General features: G+C 42.8%; 1 protein-coding gene across 2 annotated transcripts in view; it reads right to left on the reverse strand.

The window, feature by feature from the left end:
- adck1 (aarF domain containing kinase 1) overlaps positions 1-21873 on the reverse strand; it is a 673127-nt gene that overhangs the window by 300205 nt on the left and 351049 nt on the right. For both annotated transcript variants that reach the window (XM_087989469.1, XM_043697034.2), the window contains exon 6: positions 750-908. In XM_087989469.1, coding sequence (XP_087845595.1) covers positions 750-908 — 159 coding nt within the window. The remainder of the gene's footprint in view (positions 1-749; positions 909-21873) is intronic.

Consider the following 21873-nt stretch of genomic DNA (forward strand, 5'->3'; position numbering starts at 1 on the left):
GCAACACAAAGGGACTTGGGGTGGGGGGGAATGTGTGCCTGAAACAGAAAGCTAGCACACAGGTGCAGCAGGTAACCAGGACGGCTAATGGAATGTTGATCTTTATTTCAAGGGGGTTGGAGTATAAGAGTAGTGAAGTCTTACCACAACTGTACAAGACACTGGTGAGACCACACTTGGAATACTGTGAGCAGTTTTGAGCAAGGTTATTATTTCATTGGAGGCAGTTCAGAGAAGAGTGACAAGGATGATCCCTGGTATGGAGGGATTGTCTCATAAACAAAGGCTAAACAGGTTGGGGCTCCATTCTCTGCAGTATAGAAGAATGAGTGGTGATCTCATTGAAACTTATAGGATTCTTAAGGGGTTGGACAGGGTAAATGCTGAGGAAATGTTTCTCCTCATGAGAGAAGACCAGAGGGGCATGATCTCAGAATAAAGGGGCACCAATTTAAGACGAGGAGGACTTTCTTCTCTCAAAGCATTGTGGTTCTTTGGAACCCCTTGCCACAGAGAGCGATGAGGGCTGAGTCCTTGTGTATATTTAAGGCTGAGATTGATAGACTCTTGATTGGTAAGGTAATCAAGGGTTATGGTGAAAGGGCAGGAACATGGATGTGAGGAATGTTAGATCAGCCGTGATCCTATTGAATAGTGCAGCAGGCTCAAGGGTCTGAACAGCCTACGCATGTTCTCATTTCTAATGCCACCTACAGTTAAGTTGGTCAATAAGGTTTTAAAATGAGTACCTTGAGAAACGGAAACTGCTTGAGCATATAGGCCACCTTCTCCGTGTTTTGGCCCTCTTTCAAGAAATCCAGTTCAAGTGGCATGTTTTTCTTTGCTTCATCAACCAGCCATGCAAAGCTGAATTCAGGAAATGTCCACGACACAAACCGAACCAGAAGCTGTTAATAAAACTCTGCATTACAACTGATGGCAGTGTTGCATATTCGACAATATGACGTGCCCTTAAAAGAAACCTCCTTTTCCCTTTCTCCTCGTTGACAAATTTAGTAATACCAACACGTTTCATCTTTTGTAGCTTTTTACAGAACTGAGCCTGAAATGCACATGATCGTGGTCATTGATAATTCTCCTCATTGTCACAAAACACCTCATTGGCCAAATATAAGAACATTTCAGGATTGTACAGACTTAACAGGGAGAGCTTGAACATTATTGTGGCACTAGAGAAGCACAGCAGGTCCCGCAGCATGTGAGGGGGGGGGGGGGGGGCTGTTGGGAAGGTAGCTAGGAACATGATAGAAGGTGGGGGGGTGATGGTGATAGGTTGGAGCGGAGGATGGAGCTGATAGGTCGGAAGGAAGATGGACAATGACAGGTCCACTTTCCTGTCTCCTCAATTTACTGGAGACTACATTGAGAGCAATTGACACAGTAAATGAAATGTTTGGATGTGCAGGAAAATCTCTGCCGGATGTGGAAGGATCCTTTGGATCCCAGAGATTTCCCTGCACATCCAAACACCTCATCTACATTGAGGAGACAGGACGACAACTTGCGGAATGTTTCAGAAAACATCGCTGGGACACGCACTAAACAACTCCACCACCCTTTGGCTGACCACTTCAACTCCCCCTTCCACTCCACCAAAGAAATGCAAGTTCTGGGCCTCCTTCCCACCTATCCACTCCACCCTCCACTCTGACCTATCACCATCACTGCCCTATGGTGTGGACTTGTTGAGCCGAAGGGCCTGTTTCCACACTGTAAGTAATCTAAAAAAAAAACAGCAGGTCTGGAAGCATCTACCTATTGCATTCCTAGTGACCTTCCCCCCCAGCCCCATCCCCTCTCATTTATCTCTCAGCCCCCTTGGGCGTCCCCACACATTCCTGATGAAGAGCTTATGCTCAAAACATCGACTCTCCTGCTCCTCAGATGCTGCCCCACCTGCTGTGCTTTTCCAGCACCACACTTTTGACTTTGATCTCTAGCATCTGCAGTCCGCACTTTCTCCTATCTTGAACAGTATTGTTAGTCAAACAATAATCAAATCACCTTGTGAGTTTTTAAAGTTGCCAAGTGGCATTAACCTTGGCACTGATCATGTGCAGGAATTGTTGCCCCTTAATGGCTCAGCAACACAGCATACAAACAGAATAGCAACATCTCAAGTTACTTCTGCTATTAAACCTGATCATGGCTGAACTCTTTCAATTCCACTCTCCTGCCCTTTCCTCATATTCCTCAATTTCCTTAGTTCCCCCGATACAGAACTCCACCTTGTATATACCGAACAACATTATTCACAGTACTCTGGGGTAGATTCACAAATCAGCTTTGACAAAGGGTCAGTTAGACTCAAAACGTCAGCTCATTTCTCTCCTTACAGATGCTGCCAGACCTGCTGAGATTTTCCAGCATTTTCTCTTTTGGTTTCACAAATCCAAGGATTGACAACCTTATGAATGAAGCAATTTCTTCTCATCTCACTCTTCAATGGTCAGCCCCTGACCTTGAGACTATGACCCCAAGTTACACACAAACATACAAAATAGGAGGAGAAATGGGCTATACGGGTTCTTGAGGCAAAAATGAGGACTGTGGATGCTGGAGATTAGAGTGGAGAGTGTGGTGCTGGAAAAGCGCAGCAGGTCAGGCAGCATCCGAGGAGCAGGAGAATCGGCATTTCAGGCAAAAGCCCTTCATCAGGAATGAGGCTGTAAGCCAAGAGGGAGGTGAAATAAATGGGAGGGGGTGGGGCTGGGGGAAAGGAGCTGAGAGTGCAATAGGTGGATGGAGGTGGGGGCTCCTCCATCCTCTCCAACCTATCACCATTACCCCCACCTCCATGTATCTATTGCATTCTCAGTTTATCTCACCTCCCTCTTGGCTCACAGCTTAATTCCTGATGAAGGGCTTTTGCCTGAAACGTCGATTCTCCTGCTCCTCGGATGCTGCCTGACCTGCTGTGCTTTTCCAGCTCCACACTCTCAACTCTATTCAGGTTCTTGAGCCTACTGTCATTATTCAGTAAGGACATAGTTGATGGGTTTGTGTTCAGAATTGCACATTCCCATCTGTTCCCAAAAATCTTTGATCCCTTTGGCAGTCAATAATTTATGTAATAGATCTGAAACAAAAATAGAAATTGCTGGGCGGCACAGTGGTTAGCACTGTTGCCTCACAGCGCCAGAGACCCGGGTTCAATTCCCGCCTCAGGCGACTGACTGTGTGGAGTTTGCACATTCTCCCTGTGTCTGCGTGGGTTTCTCCGGGTGTTCCGGTTTCCTCACACAATCCAAAAATGTGCAGGTCAGGTGAATTGGCCATGCTAAATTGCCCATGGTGTTAGATGAAGGGGTAAATTTAGGGGAATGGGTCTGGGTGGGTTGCGCTTCGGCGGGTCAGTGTGGACTTGTTGAGCCGAAGGGCCTGTTTCCACACTGTAAGTAATCTAAAGAAAAAGCAGGTCTGGAAGCATCTGTGAACAGAGAAAGCAGAGTTAACTTTTCAAATCCAATGACCCTTCTTCAGCTATCAAAATCCACTATATCTGTCTTAAAAATTATTCAATGAACCTGCCTTCACTGCCTTCGGAGGCAGATGGTTTCATGGTCGTACAACTCTCAAAGAAATTCTCATTTCAGAATGGAGGGTTATCTCGCAGAAATCTATAAAATTCTAACAGGACTGAACTGGGTAAATGTTCCCAATGACCAGGGAACTCAATACCAAGGGTCACAATCAAACAATATGAGGGAAGCCATTTCAAACTGAGATGAGAAATTTCACCACCCAAGATTGCAAAACCTGTGGAACTCTCTGCTGCAGGAAGCAATCGAAGCCAAAATAATTGAAAATTTCAAGGAGGAATTGGGTATAGTTCTTAGGGCTAAAAGGATCACAGGTCATGAGGAAAAGCAGGAACAGGGTACAGGGTTGAATGATCATCTGTGATCATATTGAGTGACAGGGTAGGCTCAAAAGGACCAAATCGCCTACTCCTACTTCTATTTTCTCTGCTTCTATATATTTTAAGTAGCTTATCTAGTCACTTATCTCAAGACAAATAATTCTTGAAAATGCTAATTTGATCGACTGCTATAAATAAGCAATATCCTACCTTAGAAATGGAAGTTACATTCACAGAACTGACAACTAAACATGTTTAGCTTGAGTTTAGAACCCAAACAATATTAAACTTTAAACCACACTTTCAGAGGATTATTTGTGGCAAAGGTGAAGTTAATGCAGCGGAAATCCCTTAATAAAATGAAAGGGACAACGTGTAGTAGGACAGTTCTTTACAGGTGTTTATTTTGCCTTTTTCAATGATTTTCTGTATCTATCAAACATGCTGGGAAGATCAGTTCAAGCAGAGATTGCATTTTATTTGTGATTATAACAGAATGCATAAGATGATGGAAACTGGCTTGTAAATACCATAATCACGACTATGTTTTTGACCACAATGAAATAGATGATGCTAAGAGCTATGCAGAGAATTGCGGTCAGCAAGAAATCAAATCTATGAATTTACTACAGCCAAATCACTTTGCCTCTTCGACAATTTGGCTACATAAGCTGAGTCATGTGAGAAATATGGTGGCCATCACTGGAGCTGGCTACTTATCTTTCTTGGTAAATATCAACTTGCTACTCAAAGTATATAAAGCGCTCTGCTAGAATTATTGAATTTCATGCCTCGACCAAGTTCAAAGATGAGTTTAAGAGATGGACACCAGAAGAGTGGGAGAATTATCTTCTCTTCGCCTCATGGCAAAAGTTAACAAGTGTGACCCAGTTACACAAGTTATGCCAGCGAAACCAGTGAGATAGAGTCAACTGAAGTAAGACAAATCAAAGCAAAAGCAGTTATGGAAGCATTACTACTGGAAAGGAAATTACAGGAGGCAATTACCACAGATCCAAGTACTGCTCTGGAGTTCCTGAGGAATGGCTGCCATTTGCACCTGTTTCATCAATTACTTTCCCCCAGCTCAGAATTCAGGTTGGTTACTAATGGCCAGTGTTCAATTCCATTCATGACTACAATCATGAAGCAGTCCATTACAGTACCTGGACAACAACTAGACTTGGGCTGGCAAATAGCATTCACACTACAGGTAATAACCACCTTGGACAAGTAGAAGTCCAATCACTTCCCACTGGCCTTCAGTGGTAACACCATTGGCAGCACTTCTACCATTGTCATCACTTACAGTATCACCAGTGACCAGAGGTTAAGCTTAGTCATATAAACAACATGGCTAAATGACAAAGTCTGGCTAAGTACCCTGTCATGGCTGCCTCACCTCTGCTAACCCATTAAAATATTCTCGTAAGATGTGTAATAGTTGAGTCATGTTGTTATGTTGTATTTTTATGTTGTTGTCTGATATGGGAAAAGACCGCTCTAAAAAGCAAGGACCCTGAAGGACACTGCATGGTTTTAAAAGCAGGTAACATGGTTCTTGCTTTAAATACTATTTAGACAGCTCTTGATTCAAGCAGTAGTAGATGGTTTGCAGATGAGCTGGAGACAAGGGAAGTATACAAATGGACATTCAGCCGGCTGCAACAAGCTGATTGGTCTGTAGACTCATGACGACAAAGGCTCTCTTGCTTGCCAATAATCTTTGATTGGCTCCCTGGCAGCTGAATAGCTGGCGATGTGAACAAGATAGGGAGAGACCATAAGGTCTCCACAAGCTCAGAAGTTCTCTGTTCTCTGCAGGAAAAAATACTGCAAGCCTGAAGAAAACCAGTTTATCTTTCTTTCAACAACTGCTGTAAAGCTGTCACTTTTAATCAATAAGTCAGCAACTTTGGTAAGTGTGAAGCAGTTACCGTGAGCCTCCTGAAAACATGGGAAAACATTCAGAGATGGAAGATTGAGAAACAGTATTCTGATCAATAAAAGAATCATCTCAGCAAATCCTGTGAACAGAGGTCATTAAACTGATTTCCCAGTCTTTAACTCTCCTGTAATAACCATATTTTTCCTCCCTGTCTGTGTCTGTATGTGTGTGAAAGGAGGAGTTTGAAAGGGGATTTGAGTGTTAATTAGTAGAACTATATGCTGATGGGTCATAGTTATTTACATGTGGCTCAAATCTACCTATCTGTAATAAATTCTGCCTTATATACTGAAGCTTAGATCATGCTTTGTATCAACCTGGATCCAAAATACAGAGAAATTGGGAAACTGTACTTTTTAAAATCTTTAACTTCTGTGATGACTCAGAGAATAGAGCTGCTTGATTTTTCAGAACGTTACCCAGTGTGGCATAACAGATGGACGCCCCTAGTCAAGGCCTCATGAGTGAGGTCAGATGCTCAGAACCTGGAAGCTCATTAGTACAGTATTGCATTTCTATCGCAAACACTGCCCCTTCCAAACAATTAACAAACAAAAAAGATTTATGATGTGAGTTACCTGCATTAACCTTGATACACACAACTGTCCTCATGTATTAGCAGTTCATTATCCTCATCAGTTCCTGTGTATGAATTGCTCACACTGCCTTCAAGTAATGTTAATCTTTAATCACAGTGTCATTGGTGGTTCCTCTGGGAGATGCCCCTTCTAAGGGAATGCCCTTACTGTATCATTTGTTGTTTTCACGGTACTTATTGTTCCATTTCCATTATTGGGTTGTGATGGACGTCTGGGTCTGATGGTTGATCCATGATCTGTGCAGATAATAGTTATAGATTCATAGATGTAGAGTGAGTTCACACGTCTTGATCAGCTGCCTGCCATTGAGGAACAACTTCTCCAGTTGGGCAGACATGCTTGCAGTTGTGACAGTATATCTGGTCATTCACTTCCACCACACATGATCAAGGTGACAGCTGCTTCATGTAGGTCTCACGTTGCCACTCAGGCCTACTCTTGGTTAGAGCGTTGAAGGTTTGTACTCTGACCAGCTCTGACTGACAGTATGTAACCATTCTCATTCCTGAAGAAGGGATCTAGCCCAAAACGTCAATTCTCCTCCTCCTCGGATGCTGCCTGACCTGCTGTGTTTTTCCAGCAACACACTCTCAACTCTGATCTCCAGCGTGTGCAAACCTCACTTTCCTGGTTATTTTATAGTGGGACTGGCTGATGGATGGAAAAGATACAGAAGAATATCTGTTGGAGAATGCAACAGTTCGGTTCAACTTCAAATACAACATCTTATTATATTACAGGAAGCAAACACAATGTTTAGGATGGCTTAGCCAGTCAGTTCAACTAGCTCACTTATTCGCAGGTCTATGTAACTTGACTTACTCAATGTCCTGAGGGAATATCCTGCATAAATATTCCCTGGATTTCCAAAGCGTAATGAAGGAAAATGCAAACTGTCTGTGCATTGATTCCTACATCCTCACTATCAACACTTGCTTCTAACCCAAACCCAGCAGCACAGTTAAATATCATGGCGTCACAGGGCATTTGAACATTTCTCAGTCTTCTGTCTGCTCCTCATTCTGATTACATGTCTCCTAAGATTAAACCAGCTTTAGTAGAGTTAACAGGTCTGCGCACTGTGCAAACTTAATTGCATCTGTCTGCAAAACTACTTTGGATATTGATGCACCTCCTAAAAACAGAGAGAACATGCTATCTTTATTCCATAGCAATTGCTATCTTAAAAATTGTGTTGAATCTGTATTCTCTGGTTATCAACCCTGCTGCCACTGGAAGCAAATTCTCCCTATTTGCAGCAGCAAACTTCCCCATAATTTGAACACATCTGTTAAAAGACCTTTCTCAAAGATTCTTTCTCTGTTCAAGGCTTTAATTCCAAAATGGTGGCTCTACTTAGGGTTGTAAATGCTCATATTTTCAAAATGACTGTTAGCAATCACAGCATAAAATTGCTCAAGGCTTATTGATTTTAATGATGGCATATAACTCCTTTCAAGAAACCTTCACAACTAACCTTTAAGACAGTCATGTTTCTGAAAGCTTATGACCCTGGAGCAATACTCATTTAATTAATAGCCCCCATACCAAGCCCAACTCGGTTCCCATTTGATTCAGTTTCGCAATCATTAACTGCATGGTGGATTGTATTATACAAATATATGTTGTTATTTAGGTCATAGTGATAAATATTTGCCATAAAGGTTATGGAAGTATGTGCCAGGGCATTGATTTGAGACAATATTTTTTCAACTTAAAGGTCATAGCTTGATCAATCATTCCCAACATTCAGGAAATCCAAGTGGGCAATCATTCATGATCTATTTTATTGCACAGCTTAATAGTTGAATATTATACACATTGCGGAACAAAAGTATTCCCATGTCGAGCATACGGCTGTCTACTGATGCTTTGGCTCCAACTAATACTTCAAACTCCTGGGAGCAGGTTGCACTAGTGACTGGAAGCAGTCAGCAATCAGTTCACAATTACATGGACAGACTACATGTTAGTTTTTGCCAGTAAGTTACCAACCTGAATAAGTGCCCCTATACCAGAGGGTGCATTGTGCATTTAAGCAGGCAAGTTTCTGATAGACCATTTTGAGGAGATAAAAGGCGAGGAGCTAGTATTCTTCTGTTGACAGCAGAGGGTGATGAGGGGTGATTTAACACAGACATTCAAATTATGAGGGATTCCACTTACTCACACAGGAAGAAACTATTCTGGTGGCAAGAATGCTGGTAGCCAAAGGACACAGATTTAAGATACTCAGAGAAAGAATAGAGGGGAATAGCTTTTGATGGCCCAAACTGTTAGGATCTTGAATGCATTGAATCAAGAAGGTCAGTGGAAATGAGAATGAGAATTAAATGGGTACTTGAACAGAGGAAGACGTGCCGTGCTGCTGGGAAAGAGCAAGGTGTATGGGACTAATCTTTCTAAAAACCAGCACAGGTATGACAGGACAATTCATCTCCTATGTTATGATGAAAGATACATAATTTTAAGTATTAATATCATTGTTGGAATTTGAAATTCAAAATTGTGGCATATGGCCATTGGTTACTTATATGAAGAATATCCTTTTAAAAAAAAAGAGATTCTTCTGGAATAGTGATTGAATCCAGAATGAGTCAGACAGCCAGTGACTGCAAACCCCTGTGGTGTGAATGAAAAGATGTTTATACTATGATAGCAATGACAGGTTGGCCAAATATGTAACATTGGCTTTCTTTTCAGTTCAGAAGAATTTTGAATTAGCAAGTTGGTTTTCAAAAAAAATCAGTTCAAAAGCAAGTTTTCCCTTGATGTTTATCCCTCCTGGGTGGGAGAACTGCATGTTAGAATTTGTGTCTGAATTCGTTCTTTTGCGAAGGGGTGTGTTCATGAAATGTTACTATATTGGAACAGTTCATGAGTCATTGCTACTGTATCTGTTATTCTGCTAAGTTGTCAATAGAGTTGTCATTCTAAATCCCTCTTTCTTTGGTTATACAGGTAGAAGATCCTTTATCCAAACATCCAAAAACCAAAAAGCTCTGAAATCTGAAGGTTTTTTTTGTGAAGTTTTTTCTCATTAACAAGGTAGTTTGGCATGAAAACAGTTAACCCAAGTCGACACCTACTCGATGCGTGTCACTCAGATGTGATGAGGAGGGGTGAGGGAGTGCGGGGGAAGCTTGGCCAAGCACTGACAGCCTGTCCTTACTTAGAAGTCTGCTCCTCCAGTAAGATTGTTTAAAATTTCACTATTAAACTGTCACTTATTCTGAAAGCCTAAAAATTCTGAATTCAGAAAAACAGATGGTCCCGAGCATTTCGGATAAAGGATCGTATTTTAACTACAGTAGAACATAGAACTGTACAGCACAGGAACAGGCCCTTCAGCCCATGATGTTCTGCTGAACAGGACACCAAATGAAACTAATCCCTTCTGCCTGTCTTTGGTCCATATCCCTCTATTCCTTGCATATTCATGTGCTTTTATAATAGTTTCTTAAATTCCCTAATTGTATCTGCCTCCACCACCACCACTGGCAGCATGTTCCAGACTCTTACTACTCTTTGGTTAAAAATCTACCCCACGTCTCCTTTGAACTTTCCCCCTCTCACCCCAAATGCATGCCCCTTAATATTAGACATTTCAACTCTGGGAAAAAGATTCTGACTGTCAACCCTACCTATAATTTTATAAACTTCTATCACGTCTCCTCTCAGCCTCTGCTGCTCAAGAGTAAACAATCAGAGTTTTTCTAGCCTCTCCTTATAGCTCATACTCTCTAATTCAGGCAGCATCCTGGTAAATTTCGTCTGCACCCGCTCCAAAGCCTCCACATCCCTCCTGTAATGAATTGAATGACCGGAATTGATTGCAATACTCTATAAATGTGGCATAACCAAAGTCTTATAAAGCTGCAACGTGACACCCCGCCTCTCGTAATTGATTCCAAGGTGTCTTAGCCACGGGGATCCCATATATCTTAATCTTCTGCATGAGCTTACCATGAGAGACCTTGTCAAAGACCTTACTAAAATCCATGTAGACAACATCCATTGCTCTACCCTCATTGATCATCTTTGTCACCTCCTCAAAATAATTCAAACAAGTTAATAAGACATAACCTTCCCTGCACAAAGCCATTCTGACTGCCCCTAATTAGGCCATTCTTTTCCAAATATGCTTAAATTCTATCCTTAAGAATTCTCTCTAATAGCTTCCCAACCAACAATGTGAGATTCACTGGTTTATAGTTTCCTGAATTATCCATATTTGCCAGAGGAACAACATTAGCTACTCGCCAGCCCTCACATCCTCTCCTATGGCTAGTGAAGACACAAAGATCTTGGTCAAGGCCCCAGCAATCTCCTCTCTAGCCTCTCTCAATAACCTGGGGTAGATACAATCGGGCCCCGGGGAATTTTCCATTTTAGTGCTCTTCAAGAGATCCAACACGTCTTCTTTCTTGATCTCAAAATGCCTAACATGATCCACACAAATCTCACTGTCCTCCATGTCCTTCTCCTGGGTGAATACCAATACAAAGTACTCATTTAGGATCTCAGCCACAGCCTCTGCCTCCAACCACAATTTCCCTCCTTTATCCTTGAGCAATCCTACCTTCTCCACTAGTTATCCTCTTGTTTTTACTGTATCTATAGAATGCCTTGGGATTCTCTTTAACCCTACTTGCCAAGGTTATTTCATGGCCCCTTCCTGCCCTACCAATATTCTGCTGGAGCACTTCCCTGCGTTCCTAATATTCCTCACGGGCCCTGTCTGATTTTAGCTTCCTAAACTCACATACGCTTCTTCTCTCCTTTTGACTAAATTCACAAACTCCTTCATTATCTCAGAGTCTTGCCATTTGTGTCCTTCCTCGTTACTGGAACATGCCGGTCTTGAACTCTCCCCAGCAGGTCTTTAAACAATTCCCTCATGTCAAATGTGGACTTGCCTGATAACAGCTTCTCCCATTTAACACTCCCTAGTTCCTGCCTAATTTAGACATAATTTGCCCTCCCCCAATTTAGGATCTTCCCAAAAGGTCCTGACTTATCCTTATTCATAGCCATGTTAAAACTTAAGGGGTTGTGATCACTGTTTCTAAAATGCTCTCTCACTGAAAGGTCAGTCACATGGCCAGGTTCATTAGCCAATACAAGGTCCAGTATGGCCACTCCTCTAGTTGGACTATCTACAGATTATTTCAAAAAACCCTCTAAGATGCACCTAACAAATTCTGCACCGTCTAAGCCTTTTGGTCTAAGGGAGTCCAATTCTGGGGAAGTTAAAGTCACCCATTATGACAGCTCTTTTTATTGCACCTTTCCATAAGACTAAAATTGGGCCTTGAAGACAGAAACAGGGGAATATATTACAGGGAACAAAGAAATGGCAGAGGAATTGAATTGGTACTTCAGATCTGTGTTCACTGGGGAAGACACAAGCAATCTCCCCGAGGTAACAGTGGCTGAAGGACCTGAACTTAAGGGAATTTATATTTGCCAGGAATTGGGGTTGGAGAGACTGTTAGGTCTGAAGGTTGATAAGTCCCCGTGGCCTGATGGTCTACATCCAAGGGTACTGAAGGAGGTGGCTCGAGAAATCGTGGATGCGTTGGTGATTATTTTCCAGAGTTCAATAGATTCAGGATCAGTTCCTGCGGATTGGAGAGTGGCTAATGTTGTACCACTTTTTAAGAAAGGTGGGAGAGAGAAAGCAGGAAATTATAGGCCAGTTAGTCTGACCTCAGTGGTGGGAAAGATGCTGGAGTCTATTATAAAGGATGAAATTACGACACATCTGGATAGTAGTAACAGGTTAGGTCAGAGTCAGCATGGATTTATGAAGGGGAAATCATGCTTGACTAATCTTCTGGAATTTTTTGAGGATGTAACTCTGAAGATGGACAAGGGAGATCCAGTGGATGTAGTGTACCTGGACTTTCAGAAAGCTTTTGATAAAGTCCCACATAGGATGTTAGTGAGCAGAATTAAGGCGCATGGTATTGGGGGCAAGGTACTAACTTGGATTGAAAGTTGATTGGCTGATAGGAAACAAAGAGTAGTGATAAATGGCTCCATTTCGGAATGGCAGGCAGTGACCAGTGGGGTACCGCAGGGATCAGTGCTGGGACCGCAGCTTTTTACAATATATGTTAATGATATAGAAGATGGTATTAGTAATAACATTATCAAATTTGCTGATGATACTAAGCTGGGTGGCAGGATGAAATGTGAGGAGGATGTTAGGAGATTACAGGGTGACCTGGACAGGTTAGGTGAGTGGTCAGATGCATGGCAGATGCAGTTTAATGTGGATAAATGTATGGTTATCCACTTTGGTGGCAAGAACAGGAAGGAAGATTACTACCTAAATGGAATCAATTTAGGTAAAGGGGCAGTACAAAGAGATCTGGGTGTTCTTGTACACCAGTCAATGAAGGTAAGCATGCAGGTACAGCAGGTAGTGAAGAAGGCTAATAGCATGCTGGCCTTCATAACAAGAGGGATTGAGTATAGAAGCAAAGAGGCTCTTCTGCAGCTGTACAGGGCCCTGGTGAGACCACACCTGGAATACTGTGTGCAGTTCTGGTCTCCAAATTTGAGGAAAGACATTCTGGCTATTGAGGGAGTGCAGCGTAGGTTCATGAGGTCAATTCCTGGAATGGCGGGACTACCTTACACTGAAAGACTGAAGCGACTGGACTTGTATAGTTGATTGAGTTTAGAAGATTGAGAGGGGATCTGATTGAGACGTATAAGATTATTAAAGGATTGGACATTCTAGAGGCAGGAAACATGTTTCCGCTGATGGGTGAGTGCCGAACCAGAGGACTCAGCTTAAAAATACGGGGTAGACCATTTAGGACAGAGATGAGGAGAAACTTCTTCACCCAGAGAGTGGTGGGTGTGTGGAATGCTCTGCCCCAGAGGGCAGTGGAGGCCCAGTCTCTGGACTCATTTAAGAAAGAGTTGGACAGAGCTCTCAAGGATAGTGGAATCAAGGACTATGGAGATAAGGCAGGAACAGGATACTGATTAAGGATGATCAGCCATGATCATATTGAATGGTGGTGCAGGCTCGAAGGGCAGAAAGGCCTACTCCTGCACCTATTGTCTATTGTCTATATATTTATTCCTTAATATTGCATTGGCAGAGTGATTGCACCCATCTTATCTTGAGCTCTCCCCATATTGCCTCAGTGGATGAGCCCTCCAGCAGGTCCTCTTTGAGTGCAGATGTAACATTCTCCCTGATTAGTAATGCAACTCCTCCACCTCTTTAACCTTCCTCATCTAAAATAATGAAATCCTGGAACGCTGAGCAGCCACTCGTGTCCCTCTCTCAACCAAGTCTCTGTTTTAGCCACAACATCATAGTCCTATGTACTGATTCAGACTCTAGTCTCATCTGCCTGAATATACATTCCAATATACTCATTGCATTGAAATAAACACACTTCAGACCCATTAGTACCATCGTGTTCATTTACTTGCCTCTGCCTGTCCTTTCTTCCTGATTTACTGGTCTTAACATCCACCTTCACCTCAATCCCATCACTTGCTAACCTGCTGCTCTGCCATTCTAGTTTAAACCCTCCTGAATAACACGAGCAAAACTCCCTGTGAGGATTTTGGTTCTCCTCCAGTTTAGATGCAACCCGTCCCTCTTGTTAAATGAATTGTTTTTTGTTCAACCTCAAGTAGTTCAACAAGTCGCATCACATCTGGAATAGGTACTTCACATTTGTTTTAACAATAAGAAAACGTTAGGGTCTAAGCTACCTTCTTAAAATATTTTGAGGGGGTCTGGTCTGGTTCATAACACCCCACAGAGTTACCAAAAACCATCACCCACACCTATTCCCTCAGTGTGGACAATACCCCTGTCCTTTCTCAGCCTCTTTAATCTGTGCTGATTGTTGTATTGTAAAACAAAGAACTATAGATGCTGGGAATCTGAACAAAGCAGGGAGTGCTGGAGAAACACATGAGGGTCTGGCAGCAGCATCTGTAAAGAGAAAAACAGAATGAACATTTCAAGTGCAGTGACCCTTTGTTTGAACTGAAAGCAGCAGGGAAAGGGTGGCATTTATACTGAAGACAAAGGGGAGGAGGAAGGAGTGAACAGAATACACAGAATTGGGGATGTGAGAGAGAGAGAGAGAGAGAAAAGAGAAAAAGGAGAGGCAAACAAAGAGATTGCTGATGATAAGCTGAAAGAGAAGTATTGGTGAGCAGAGTGAGTAAAGAAGTGTGAATAGTTGAGAATGGGTTGACTGTGCTGGGAGCAATCCATACAAAAAAGGACCTAGGTGTTTGGAGATGGATAACATCTGAAATTGTTCAACTGAATACTGATTCCAGAAGGTTTTAAGGTACCTAGAAGTAAGGCGTTGTTCCTGATTGTTGGATCACTTGGATATGAAGCAGTGATGTTGGTGAGGAGCTTTTTAAGACTCTAAATTTTCCTTTAATTAAAAAAAGTGATTGATGTGGCATCTACAAAAGAAATTGACTAAACAACCAATTTGCAAAGAAGTTGCTGCCAGCTTGTTTGCTGATTGAAATTTCATCCCTTTTCTCCTTGCCTGACTGAACTACATGAGATTTGCAGAGTTTTGTTTAAAGTGGGATCTTCAAGCAGGGAGAAAAAAGATACAACATCGTCTTTGAATCTTCCAATCTTGTGTAAACCATCCGAGTACAAAGACTGCATTCACTCTTAATCCACTCAGTGTATTTATGAACTCAGTGGAGGCTTACATTGATTTATCTTCAGTCCCCTGTGTATCATTTTATGAATTTTGCATTTTAAGTGGCGGTTATGTCTGACTTAATAAAAATTCAAATGCACGGCACCCCAAGGTTTTTTTTTATATTTTGCCAGTAACTCTTTTTGGATTTTTTTTTTAACCACGTTGAGATAGCATCTTCTTTTAAGAAAAGAAACTAATCTATTTTCTATCACAAAAACACAGCATGCTCTTACGAAAATGAGAATGCTATTCTGAGAGGTGATAAATGAAGTGACTATCGTGAAGAAACAGCAATAACGCTCAGGTCAAAGAGGGCGGGAAGGGGGTAGCTAGCAATAATGGCAAAGATAACTAAAACTTCTGCTTCTTGTCTGTGGACTGCATGGGACCATACTGCAGCAGGGAGCTGTGACTTCTGAGAAATTGGCTGCTTCGAATGGGTGGATGCTAAGCTCCTCAGCTCATTTCTGGGCCGTCAGTGGCACCAGTCCCAGCTGAAGTAAACATTCTGTGAAGGTTACATTAGGGAAGGCTGGTGGCTTGAGTGGAGCTTAAACAGCAGCACTGACCAGTGGGGTTGAATGGAATGTTGTTGCCTGATAATTTCATCTGAAAACAAAGGACGACTGGGCAAAACCACAGCCAGATCTTGGATATGGTGGTAGTGGGAGCCGGAAAAAATCATATGGGAGTAAATTTCCTGATATTGAGAAAACTGTCTCCAATTAAACTGGAGGTGGGAAAGGTCCAGTGTGTGAATCCTGTCCACAGGTGGTGAAATTAGACTCGGTCATAGAGTCATAGGGTTGTACAGCACAGAAACAAACCCTTTGGTCCAACTCATCCACGCTAGCCAGATATCCTAAACTAATCGAGTCCCATTGGCCAGCATTTGGCCCATATCCCTCCAAACCCTTCCTATTCATATACCCATCCAGATGCCTTTTAAATAGCTATAATTGTACCAGCCTCCATCACTTCATCTGGCAGCTCATTCCATACACGCACCACCCTCTGCCTGAATAAGTTGCCCTTCAACTCACTTTTAAATCTTTCCCCTCTCACCTTAAACCTGTGCCCTCTAGATTTGGACTCCCCTACGCTGGGGAAAAGACCGTCGCTATTCATCCTATCCATGCCCCTCATGATTTTATAAACCTCGACAAGGTCACCCCTCAGCCTCCGACACTCCGACAGCCCCAGCCTATTCAGCCTCTCCCTGTAGCTCAAACCCTCCAGCCCTGGAAACATTCTTGTTAATCTTTTCTGAACCCTTTCAAGTTTCACAACATCTTTCCAATAGCAGGAAGCCTAGAACTGAATGCAGTATTCCAAAAGTGGGCTAATCAATGTCCTGTAAAGCTGCAACATGATTTCCCAACTCCTATGCTCAATGTACTGACTAGTAAAGGCAAGCATGCCAAATGCCTCTCATGAGCTGCATAAAGCTAATTACCCAAGTGTCCATTTAATGGCAAGTCAGGGACTCTCACAAACCCACATGGCATTCCCATGCCTCCCAAAGACTGCCCAGCTAATCCTGTCAGGTGACTACTTTCTGCGTGCACAAGTGACACGGCACTGGAAAGGCAACAGAGGGTGTTTGGAAAGCCAAACCCCTCTCTCCAAATCCCTCACTAGATACCCACTATGCCCCCACTTACATTCCATTACCAGCAACCACTTTCTGTCAAAGCCAACTGATTTCTCACTCATCTACACAGTGGCTCAGTGGTTAGCACTGCAGCCTCACAGCACCAGGGTCCCAGGTTCAATTCCAGCCTCGGCCGACTGTCTGTGTAAAGTTTGCACATTCTTCCCGTGTCTGTGTGGGTTTCCTCTGACAGTCCAAAGATGTGCAGGCCAGGTGAATTGGCTATGCTAAATTGCCCATAGTGTTAGGTGCATTAGTCAAAGGGAAATGGGTCTGGGTGGGTTACTCTTCGGAGGATTGGTGTGGACTGGTTGGGCCGAAGGGCCTGTTTCCACACTGTAATCTAATCTACATTATTGAATTATACTATAAAGAGGCTCTTCGACACATCGAGTCTGCACCAACTGGAATCGACACCGCATCCTGAAATCCAGCTTTGATCCTTGGGTTGGGCCACTGTGCGGTACCAACAGCAGCCACGGCTCATACAGTACTGAAGAGGCCTTTCAGCCCATCTGGTCTATACTGACCAACTACACTAAACCCACTTCCCAGCACTTGACTCATTGCCTTGAAAGCTATGGCATTTCAAGTGTTCAACCACATGCATTTTAAAGATTATGAAGACTCCTGCCTCTATGACCCTCCTAGGCACACTGCCAACAATGGAGAGTTTCTGGCTTCTGACTAAGTGGCAGCTCCCAGGGGCATGATTTTCACCCTCTAAGATTCTTAACCACATGGGAGGTTTGACAAACGTTACTTTACAGACACTGAACTCTCTTGGTCTTTTCTCTCAGGAGTGGTATTCCTGCTGGCTCTCCAACTGGCCAGGAGCAAAAAAAAAATTACTTTGCAACATTGAGTCCTGAAAATCATCCCACCAACATATGATTTCATTTAATCACCTTTCATGAGCTTGCAATTTGAACCTGGGTATAATGACAAGGCATCAAAGAGAGTGGTAGGAGTCACTACAGAAATCCTTTCAGTGAAATCCTTTCAGTGAATTCCCCGTTGAGACAAACCACAATTTGTTTCACATACTGCACCTTTACTGGAGTAATCTCTCCAGTAAAGGTGCAGTAATCACAACACTTTCACTGCAGGCAAATTTACATTATTGCATAAACAAATGGAAATTTAATTAATATCTGCAAATGAATGGGCTACAATATAAAATGGGTCCTGAGAGAACAAATGACAATGACGATGCTCATGTAAGACATGTCAAAATAACCTTTTGCAGAGCAGTAGAATCACTGGATCTTGCTGTTAAAGGGGGTGGACCTGAGCAGTTTGTAGGAAGGTGGAGCAAGGTAAGAAACTCCCTAAGAAAGAGTTCATAGAATGGAACCACAGCATGGAACCAAAAAATGGTTACCTTACAGGCAGAGGCTATTCAGTTGTTCTAGCTATATTTGACTAAATTGATGACAAAGAGAGGAGGATCAGAATGTGGATGATATTTTTACCCATCATTTACTTGCTATTGATATCCCTACTCAAACATGTTGGCTACCAATGCAATTCGATGAGCATTGGAAAATGTTACGCTGTGCACTAACTCAGCATTTCTCGATGAGGATAGAAGCAGATAAATCAGGCACAGTTGGATATGAGTATCGCGATGCAGGATTGACATCACATCTGCTGCTTCTGAAGCAGGAACATTGTACAATCTGTGAACTGAAAAGGCTGCAATGTCCAGGCAGCACTAAATGGCGAGACACCAACACAAGTTAAAGCTAGCTACCTAAAACTAGGTGGCAAGTCTTATAGGGGAGCTGAATGTTAAAGCAGGCATATGAACTAATTTCAAAAGCCTCAGTCTTGCAGGATGTCCACTGGCATCTTTTTGAAGTTTGGGGAATGTGGTTTCGAAAACAAATAGGGCTTAAAACAGAAGTCTGAAGGGTAACTTAATACAGGCTTGGAAGGCATGAGAAGCTTTGACAGAGTGGACACAAAGAGTGTGGGGAAGAATGGAACTAGGGTGAGAGTTTGGCTCAGCGGTTAGCACTGCTGCCTCACAGTGCCAGGGTCCCCAGTTAAACTCCAGCCTTGGGTGACTGTCTGTCTGTGTGAAGTTTGCACATTATCCCCGTGTCTGTGCGGATTTCCTCTGGGGCTCCAATAGCCTCCCGCAGTGGATTAACCATGTTAAAAATTGTTCCACATTGTCCAGGAATGTGTAGGATAGGAAGATTAGCCATGGTGAATGTGGAGTTATTAGATAGGGTGGAGGACTGGGTCTGGGTGGGATGCTTTTCAGAGAGTTGGTGCAGACTAAAATGGGCCGAATAGCCTCTATGTGCACTGTTTAACAAATGCCATCAAAACAAAATCCTCATCAAGAAATCCAATTTAGAAGAATCTTCTTTACCCAGGGTATAGCTGAGAATGTGGAACTTCATCGCATTGGGAGCAATTGAAACATGGGGTCATACAGCACAGAAGCAGACCCTTCGGTCTGATCATGATTCCAAATTAAACTAGTCCCACCTGCCTGTATTTGGCCCACATTCCTCCAAACAGTTCTTATTCATGTACTTATCCAAATGTCTTTAAACGTTCAAACAGTATCCACATCCACCACTTCCTCTGACAGTTCATTCCACACTCTTAGTGAACTACTCTCACCTTAACAATACCTACTATGTCGATGCAAGGTCCTCTTCCTCATAGGAAGAATGGAATGGAGAGTTTTGCCAACAGAGTTACAATAGGAAGGATTAGAGGAGAGTCAATAAGTATGGTGCTGGAAAAGCGCAGCCGGTCAGGCGGCATCCGAGGAGGAGGAGGACAGTCGATGTTTCGAGCATAAGATCTTCTTCAGGAAGAGTCAAAACATCGACTTCCTGCTCTTCGGATGCTGCCTGACCAGCTGCACTTTTCCAGCACCGTACTTTTTCACTCTGATCTCCAGCATCTGCAGTCCTCTCTTTTCTCCCAGAATTGAAGGAGGCTCAAAATGTGTTCCATTTCTGGATCACAGAGACCAATATGGGCTGCTTGGTCAGAATGGCCTGCTTGCTGAAATACAATGTCATTCTTCATAATTCTATCTCACAAAAAAAATAATTTACTGGAGGTCTGAGGTCCTAACTGAAGCAGGCCCCACTATCCCAACTTGAAGATGCTTCGGGAACCAGAGGAAGAAAAATGAAAAATAAACCATGAAGAAGAGGGAAGCTTGAACTGAAGCCAGGGCTTCACTCACTGCTCCAGAATGGCACACACCAGGGCCATACAGTGTCACAATTAATTAGCTTGTCAATGTTTGGCAGCTGGATTAATATTAAAACATGTCGTGCAAAATAATTATCTACTGAAGCAAACTGAGAACAAGGCTGTATGTACTCTGCATCTGAGCGCGGTTAAAAATGATATCACAATATTATGATCCTTCTTAAAGGGGAAATTGCACTTATCTCTCCCAACAGCTGGAACAATTTTAAAGTTTCCCACTTGAGTCTGTCAACACTGCAACTCCACCAGACAAGGATTTGCATCATTCCAAAACTGAAGTTTTAGAAATAATTTAAAAAGAATTTTTTAACATGGACCAGATGCCCTTGATTACCGTCAGGTTTGATGCGTATTACCAAATCTTCAGATTGTTGCAAGTTAAAAGCAAGAACGCATTTACTTACAAAGTTATAAGGGGCGGTATTAAAAAGCAGAAATCTATCCATTTGAATAATGAGAAAGAGGGAGAAAGAGAAAATGACATCAGGTAAGATTGAGGTAAAATCAACCATTATAGTAAATTTGCAGAGAGAGTTTAAGAACAGAGACTTGGTACTAACTACAGCAGGGACTTGAGTTGGATTGAGTACATGAGAGTCTAGGTGGTTCTTGCAACAAAAGAAGAAGTTACATGAAGCTGGAGGGAATCCTATGAACAGCCTGATAAGCTGATGGCATTTATAAGGTTCAAGAAGCCAAACAAGTAAATTAGCTCTAGGCATATGGAATGAGCTGCCAGCGGAAGTAGTTGAGGCAGGTATACGAACAACATTTAAAAGGTATTTAGACAAATATATAGATAGAGTCATAGAGATGTACAGCATGGAAACAGACCCTTCAGTCCAACCCGACCATGCCGACCAATCTAGTCCCACCAGCCAACACCTGGTCCATATCCCTCCAAACCCTTCCTATGCATATACCTATCTAGATGCCTCTTAAATGTTGCAATCATACTAGATTCCACCACTTCCTCTGGCAGCTCATTCCATGCACGTACCACCCTCTGCATGAAAAAGTTGCCCCTCAGGTTCTTTTATATCTTTTTCCTCTTACCTAAACCTATGCCCTCTAGTTCTGGACTCCCCCACCCCAGGGAAAAGACTTTGTCTATTTACCCTATCTATGCCCCTCATGATTTTATAAACTTCTAAAAGGTGACCCCTCAGCCTCCGATCCTCCAGGGAAAACAGCGCCAGCCTATTCAATCTCTCCTTGGGTTCAGGAAAGATTTACAAGGATGTTGCCAGGGTTAGAGGATTTGAGCTATAGGGAGAGGTTGAATAGGCTGGCTCTGTTTTCCCTGAAGCGTCGGAGGCTGAGGGGTGACCTTATAGAGGTGTATAAAATCGCGAGGGGCATTCATAGGATAAATAGACAAAGTCTTTTCCCTGGGGTGGGGGAGTCCAGAACTAGAGGGATACGTTTAGGGTGAGAGGGGAAAGATATAAAAGAGACCCAAGAGGCAACTTTTTCACTCAGAGGGTGATATGTGTATGGAATGAGCTGCCAGAGAAATGGTGAAGGCTGGTACGATTGCAACATTTAAAAGGCATCTGGATGGGTATATTATTAGGAAGTGTTTGGAGGGATATGGGCCGGGTGCTGGCAGGTGGGACTAGATTAGGTTGGGATATCTGGTTGGCATGGACGAGTTGGACTAAAGGGTCTATTTCCGTGTTGTACATCTCTATGACTCTATTATGAAGTGATTTGATAGGGTGGGTATTCGGAGGATGTTTCCTCCGGTGGGGGAGGCTAGAACTTGGAAACACAGTTTAAGAGTAAGAGACATCCCTTTCAAAATGGGG

Source organism: Chiloscyllium plagiosum, unplaced genomic scaffold (assembly GCF_037043375.1).
Source record: "Chiloscyllium plagiosum isolate Xiang-an unplaced genomic scaffold, Cpla_swu_hap1 HiC_scaffold_8, whole genome shotgun sequence".
Lineage (NCBI taxonomy): Eukaryota > Metazoa > Chordata > Chondrichthyes > Orectolobiformes > Hemiscylliidae > Chiloscyllium > Chiloscyllium plagiosum.